This window comes from Vigna unguiculata, chromosome 4 (assembly GCF_037176805.1).
Source record: "Vigna unguiculata cultivar grain cowpea cultivar isolate G323 ecotype 2 chromosome 4, ASM3717680v1, whole genome shotgun sequence".
NCBI lineage: Eukaryota > Viridiplantae > Streptophyta > Magnoliopsida > Fabales > Fabaceae > Vigna > Vigna unguiculata.
This window is the reverse complement of record NC_140795.1, coordinates 7,645,139-7,653,374: the sequence shown is the minus strand read 5'-3', so window position 1 is coordinate 7,653,374 and position 8,236 is coordinate 7,645,139. Positions and strand designations below refer to the sequence as shown.

General features: G+C 27.6%; 1 protein-coding gene across 1 annotated transcript; it reads right to left on the bottom strand.

Moving 5' to 3' along the window:
• Window positions 1-4,019: 4,019 nt before the first annotated feature.
• LOC114180437 (uncharacterized) lies at window positions 4,020-5,089 on the bottom strand. Its single transcript, XM_028066756.2, has 2 exons — window positions 4,928-5,089; window positions 4,020-4,773 (listed from the first exon to the last, which is right to left on the bottom strand). Exons 1-2 carry the CDS (start codon window positions 5,073-5,075, stop codon window positions 4,115-4,117), a joined length of 807 nt encoding a protein of 268 aa, XP_027922557.1. The 5' UTR covers window positions 5,076-5,089; the 3' UTR covers window positions 4,020-4,114.
• Between the last annotated feature and the right edge of the window lie 3,147 nt (window positions 5,090-8,236).

The window sequence follows — 8,236 nt, the reverse complement described above, 5'->3', positions numbered from 1 at the left end:
TAAATTACTAAAACACCTACGATTGAAACAAAATTGAACACCCATGATTTTCAATAAATGCTAAAAACAATAAAGCATAAAATATGGTCATGCCTTGTCAGTAAGACTAAGTGTTTGTTCAATAATAGATAATCTAAGATGCAAGTGTTCTGTCTATTAGATGGGACACCACTATGTAGTCTGATAAGCAATGTGTTTGCTTAAATGATATACACATAATCTTAAGCTAATTTAGTACTTCGTGAATATTTGTATACTTATTCTATGTTGTAGGGAATGTCCCTTTTCTACATCTAACCAAGATCTAAAAAACCATATGTCATTTAATGATCTCTTAGAGAGTGAGCTAAAATTATTTGCCTCAACAACTTCCAAGTGCTTGCTTTGCCAAGTCTAGAAAGGTATATATGCTTTATACGACTTTGTGTTTTACATAAGTTTCAAGTAAAAACACTTTGTCTAAGGATAGATAAGTACATCCAAGTACTACGATGTTGCATAAAGAAGAAAACAATATTTAATGCATGAATAAATCACATTTAATGCATATTCTATGTCTAATTTTTCATATGCACAAAGTGAGTTTAAAGTTACACAATAGTTAGAAAAGGAATTGCAATGGTTCTTTTCTTTAACACCTTTATAAAAATATCTTTTGCAAGTGCTGAAATGCTGTCAAAATATTTTATGTGCCTTAAATAACTTCGTAAGAACATTGTCATCTTCATCTAAAAAACTATAAGAGGGTGTTTAACCTTGTAAATGTCAAAACACACAACCTCTCTTTAGTGAGCAACCTTATGATCTTTTTATCACATCTTAGACAATTTCTTTGTCTTAGCTTTAGTGTTAAAGAATACTTATCAAGTTAGCAAAGAATGGTCACAAATCAAAATAATACTCATTTGTATCTTCTAGTATTAGTTTGTTTAATGGAACTCAATTAGTTAACTAAAAATTATACGTAGTTTGCATTATCAGACAAACTACTATAAAAACATTTTAATTAAAGAATTTCACTCTCCCTTGTCCTAGTTACATTTCATGTTAATGAACTTACACTAACTCTTAGAAGGTGAAGTTTTTTAATTTAGTTTGTGAAAATGTTTATCAGTTTGCTTGACTTTGCATAAACCTATAGTTTGACTAAACATCTTTAGACTATACTTACAAAAAATTGTTAAGGTTTTTAAAACACAATTCAACCGTCCCTTATTCTATTTGACTACCTATAACTTATTAGGTAATGTAAAAAACTTATATTTACTATTTTAACTAGTCTTTAATTTCATAGCTATTATTTTTTCTTTCACTACACAATTCCTTTTATTACTTTTTTCAACGTTTGACTAATTTGAGATTTACAAAGTTCACTCACATCTCCAAGATCTTTTATCTCTTATCATAATTTTAGTTACACATTTTTTTCCGTTGTATAATTTCATTCAGATGGTATATTCCATTTCATGAAATTGAAACATCAATTTCATTTAATAAAAAGAACTTCGTAGGATGCACATTTGATTGTTTTTAGTTCTTTTTAATATTTTATTTGTTTCAATAATGATGTTTGATTTTCTATTTGAACTATCCGATGGCATAACTCTTAATTTACTTATCAACACTAAAATCTTATCTTCTTTATTTTCTTTTACCTTTACTTTCGTTTCAATTTTTGTGAATTTTTTTATTCTCTCTTAATTGTTTGTTTGGTATCCACCAAATTCATTCATATTTCTAATGTATTTTTTTTCTCTCATGACAACCTTAATTACACTTTTATTGTGTGTGTGATGAGATTACATTTCAAGAAATGCAATCTCAATTTCAAATTGAATCAACATATTTGATTATTTTTATACCTTTATATAATTATTTTACATTTGTTCACTTGTTATTTAATATTTTGATTTGATATTTACACAATTATAATTACTTTCTTGATATTTAAAATCAAAGAAAATAAAACGACGTGTATAACTTTAACATTATATATTGATATTATCATGTTTATTGTGATTTTTGTTTCTTTATAAAAAATTATATAAGTAATATTTGGAACCACAAGAGAAACGAGTACGAACACGAGTAATGAAAATGTGAATGAGACAAAAGTTTCAAATCCAGTAGATTCAAGGCAAGAATAAAAATGAATTTTTAATTTAAGGATGCACATTATTAAAGGATATATAAGGTTGATGGATAATTCTTTTATGAAACTTATGAAGAATGATGTGCACGACCTTTTGGTTCTAAAATCTTTTTACACAACCACTAAAGTGAGGAGAAAATTATTCTCATATATTCTCATATACAAGTCCTTTGGTAGTTCTTCGATGTTGGTTGGATTAAGGTGAACATTGACCTCAAATTTTGTAGAAGTCTTAGTCTTGAAACTTGTGTTAGCTTTTTTAGAGATAGTATGAGTGGATTTATGGATAATTTTTCTACTTTTTTGACAGTGTTTAATTTTTTATATGATGAAATTACGAGAGTTATTCTTGTTATTTAATTTTTTATATGATGAAATTAGGAGAGTTATTCTTGTTATTAAACATTCTCAAGAGATTGACTTTAGATGTATTTAGTGAAAATTGATTGTGTAAGGTCTTTTCTCATTCTCAAATTGTTTTAGTTTCTTAGAAAAATACAAACAAACTGTTTGAAGATATTTGAAGATATGTAAAAGAATGGAATTTAAACGTTCTGATACTTTTAGAAAAGAAAATCATTGTGCGGAGAAGCTGACTTATTTACGGTTGCTCTTAGATTTTTTTTTTTTTCAAAAAACTTTACATGTGGAGAAGCTGACTTATTTACGGTTGCTCTTAGATTTTTTTTTTCAAAAAACTTTACATGTGTTTAATTTCTTTTAAAAGAAGTTTGTTATGTATTTTTTATACATGGGTTTGGTTTGATTCCACATATTTTCTGTTATTATTATTTTCATAATATTTTTCATGTGATAGCAAATTATTACTGTGTTTTAAGATGTTAATGTATCTAAAATGTCATATTACATGATAGTTAATACAACTTTAATTAATATATATATATATATATATATATATATATATTATTTATTTATTTGACTATGGGAATTCTCACATTAAATATGTTCGATGTATTTCAGGATCTTGCTTGCTTTTATCATGAATAAGTCTTACCACTAGAATGACTTTAAAAAGTATAGACAAATTTTTGTTTTTCAATATTGTTTTATCTTATTATTTATAAAATAAGTTTATTCTTAATTTAAAAAGTAGACTTGTGTATTTTACGAAATAAAAATATTAAATAAATGTAACTGATACTTTTTTACCTTATGAAATTAGGTCATTTTGCTTATTTTTGGGTACAGAAATAACATGTGTATATAACTCTAATTTATTGAAAGTTATAGCATGATAGGATATTTTTTATATACTAATTTTTATTATTTGTTCACGATATTTTTAATTAAAATTATTCTTTAGAATTTTGTCCTAAAATGAATTAAATAAAGAATATATTTCTATAAAAAATCAAAATAGTTAAAACATTATTTATTTTTTAAAAAAGGGTGTGGAATTGACATAATAAAGCAATCACAAAGATAAAAGAAACATTTAATTTGAAAAAAAAAATTATATTAAATAGTAAATGATCTTTATGATATATCATTTTCTATCCTCATAAAATATTTGTTTTGTCTTCACTATCTGGTATAATATAAAAATACTGTGCCCTATTTTACTACAATCCCTGCAGTGGTCGCACCTCCAAACCAGTTTCAGGTTCTATTTTCCTACTGCTAAAAGGAAGCATCACACAATGTTTGTTTCCTTCACAACAACACTTTTAATATGAAATATGATTATAAAGATCATGAAGACCTATTATACAACGTTATGTTGATGCAGTACAACTTATTATAAGGTGTTACTGCTTTCATGTGTAACTGCTCAAGAATCAATCTTAGTCCAAGCATTCATATATAGATATGTGTGAATCTTCATTCAAATCTCAAAATCCACATAGCTTTACAAACAATAAATCATCTGAACTCAATTTATTATGACATGTGTGATCAACGATTATTTGAATCATGTTTACAACAATCTCAAAAGTGTGATTATTGCTGTGGCAATGGAATAGGAGGTGGCACTGGATTTGGAGTCTGGGGAGGTAGAACTGGAGCTGGGGTTGGAGTTTGGGGTGGTAGAAGTGGACTAGGAGGTGTTAGCCCTGGAGTTGGAGGTAGGAATGGGTTGGGTGGTAGGAGTGGGTTCGGAGGTAGGAATGGGTTGGGAGGTAGTAAGGGAAATGGAGGTAAGAGAGGAAATGGAGGTAAAAGAGGAAATGGAGGTAGGAGGGGAAAGGGAGGTAGTGGAGGAAATGGAGGTAGGAGGGGAAAGGGAGGTAGGGGAGGAAATGGTAATGGAGGGAAAAAGGTATCTACTGCTGCATTTTTATCTGATGGGTTTGAAACACTTTGCTTATGGTTGCAAAATCTTGGTTTTTTAGCAGGTTTGAATGAGAACAAGCCAGCTGAGAAAATGAGTTCTTCTTGCTTTCTTGTAATGAGTCTCACTGAAGAAGAGGTGGAAACTGAGGGCACATCACAATGTTTCTCACTGCTACAGATGAGTTTCACAGTGCATCCCTTGATTCTGTGTGCATGCTTCCACACTTTGAATGGTAGCTTCACCTTGAATTCACCATGTTTATCTGTCTCCACTTCTTCCTTGAACACTGAATGCCTAACTCTGCATTCCACACCAACTTTGGCACCTGCTCATGACAGAACAAAACATATCAGTCAAAAGATCAAACACCTTAAGGGTATGATATGATATGCATTAGTCAAAAGATCAAACACCTTGAGAGATATGATATGGTATATGTGAAACTGAAGCATGTTATCAATAAGAGAGTCAAAATGAACCTGAAATGAAGTGGGTTTTGGGGTTGACATCATGTTGAGAACATGTGTCACAGTAGACAGTGCCAACTACAACAGCAGAATGAGCCTTAGCCTCTGAAACAGTACCATAAGTGAGACTGAGAAACAGAACTACAAGAAACCAACACATTGTATAAGGTTAGTTGTTTCAGAAACTTTGTGTGAGTGAAGGCCTAAGGATGATGGTATATATAAGGATGCTCTCACACTATTTGGATATGAAACAGTGTGATTATTCTGAAAAGGAATTGTTGAAAATACCTAGCATACACTAAATTGGAAAAGTTTAACATATCAATACCATATATTAATTATAAATTATTATTATAATGAAAATACTAAGTATTAATGTATTGTTTTAAGAAAAGTTCATAGCATATATATTAAGTTTTAATTATATTTAATATTTAATATTTTGTAATATATGACATGGATATACTAATTTGTATATCATATTTTACATTTACATGATAAATTATTTAATGTAAATATTTATTAATTATTAGTTTTTGTATATTACAAATATCTTTTTGATTATTAATTTATGATTAACTTATTCAAAGAAAACCATAACTGTAGCATGCTAATCTCTAAAAAATATTAATTATAAATATATCCATACATCTTGTTAATCTATTCGTCAATGGATATATCAATTTATAAACATTAATAATTAAAAATATATTTGACTATAAAATTATATCCATACATTTTCATAAAAATGATAAGTCTAACACACATGAGTTTTATTGATGTATACACAATTATTGATTATAAATTATTAAATATTTTTTCTTGATAAAATATCAAATTTCCTTTTTGTTCTAATAAATACTTGAGGTGAATCCGTTTTTCCAGATTCAAAATTAAATCGATATTTAAATTTTTCACCCTGTTTTAGTCAATATATTAATTTAAAAATGACAATTACCTTTTTTTTAAACATAACAGAGGGTTGAGACCGAAACAATTATCATGGCAATACCATTAAGTTAAAAGTAAGTTTTCAGGGTTAAATTAGTAGTTTTTTTAATATTAGGATTAAAAGCATTGTTTTATTAGGTATAACTTCAATAACATATCCAAAACTTATTCCATCTTACTTTTTTTATTTTTAAAGTAAAATTTTAATGTGGAGAGCTAAATATTTCAAAACAGAAACAAAATGAAAATTTTGATATTCCATCTTAAGTTTTTATTTTTATAGTAAAATTTTAATGTGGAGATCTAAACTATTGAAAACAGAAACAATATGAAATCTTGATAAGAACAAAGAAGTTAATAGTAATTATTGAAAATTAAAAGAGTATGATAATTTATCATATTTAAGTCCTTACAAAATCATCATGATTTGTATCAATTAGATATAGAAAATTATTATACATGCACAAACACAAACACATTCACTCATTCATACTCATAAGCATTAATAAGCATGCATGCACATATCCACATACATATGGATCCACATTACTAGAATATTTATTAAGAAATACTGACATATTTTTTTTCTTTAATTTGTATTAAACATTTTGATGCATATTTATGCACTCATTTATCTTTCAATGGATTTTTAGTTTTTTTCTTTAAAATATTATTTTAATTAGGATATTTTATAATTAAGTTTATTGAGCATGAGATACAAAAGCATGTTAAAAAAATTTTAGTTGCATAAATATTCTTTGGATATTTTGATATGTGCTAGTTAGGGGTGGCAAAACGGGCTGGGTCCAACGGGCCAACCCGTCAGCTTGTGCTAAAAGGAACGGGCTGGGTTGAAGATTTCAACCCGTCAGCCTGTTCTGGTCCGTCCCATCCAACCCGTCAACTTGACGAGCCAAAGTACGGGCTGGCCCGTTGGCCCGTTTTAAAAAAATAAAATAAAATAAAAATAATTAAAAAGATTAATTTTTTAGATTATATATTTTAAATGTAAAAATATATAATAGTATTGTAATTTAAATCATTAACACCTACAAACTAAGTTTGAATTATTAGTTATAATTGAATAATTTAATATGTAAATTTAATAATTATTTTAACTTATCTAATTAAAAACATTAACTAATCAATTAAAAGTTAAAATAATATTTTATTTGATTAAATATGACTTTAATAATAATTTATATGTATATATAAACAAATTTAAAAAATAAAACAAATTAAAAAATTTGAAAACTAATTAAAAAAATTAAAAAAAAAACTAGACAGGCCAGCCCGGCCCGGCCCGTTAGCCCGTCCTATACGGGACGGGTTGTGATTATTGGCCCGTTTCTATTTGACGAGCCAGCCCGTCCTGGCCCGTTTTTTGACGGGCCACATACGGGTCGGGCTGGCCCGTTTGCCACCCCTAGTGCTAGTGTAGTTGTAATTAAATTGAGTTCATGGGATGTGAAAATAAATTGATTAAAACTTCATGATACCTTAGAGATACATCCCATAATAGCAAATAATTAAAACCAAAAAAAAATATTAGGAATTCATGAAAAAGGAAAGAAAAGTATGAAAAAGTGAAAAGTTTCACAAAGCCAAACTGAATTTGGCTAAGCCATAGAGAACGAAAAGACAACAAAAGTTGGGCCTTATAGTTTTCTCTATTCTTTACTACAAAAAGGGCTTTGATAGTTAAGAAATATTTATGTTATCAAAAAGATAATCCTTATTTAATTATATAAAAAATTATCAAAAGATAATAATTATCAAATCTTTTGAAATCTGGTGGCAAAATTTTCTTAAATATTTTTAAATCTCCAAAACAACCAATCATATCTTGAAAATATTTGATTATTTAGAACATAATTGAAAAAAATTACATTATCAAAAAGAATGTTACAATAACCGAAAAGCCCAAAGCAAAAGCGCAATCCAATTTCTTTATAAAGAGAGTTATAAAGAAATACATTAGTGGGGCTTAGGAAGCCTTTGGGGGGTTTAATTTTGTCATCTCTTATATTTCACCTTTTTCAGTCTCTCTTCTTCTATTTGTAAGTTATTTCTACATTTCATGGAGTGTTAAGCCTTCGAGATGATTCTACTATAGTTTCTTAATTGGATACTGATGTTGGAATGAAATAATTTGTTTGTTCTTTTTATTATTGTTGTGATTTATGTTTATCTATGTCTTTTTTGTCTCTAAATAAAATAAAAGTAATAATTTTTAAATTGTGGAAAGTTAGTACAATGTTAATCTACATGGATATTGATCATATCAGTCAAATTATTTTTAATTTTGATTAAGAATATACATTGATTAAAGTTACAAAACTTTAAAAAGAATTTATCATGAATGCA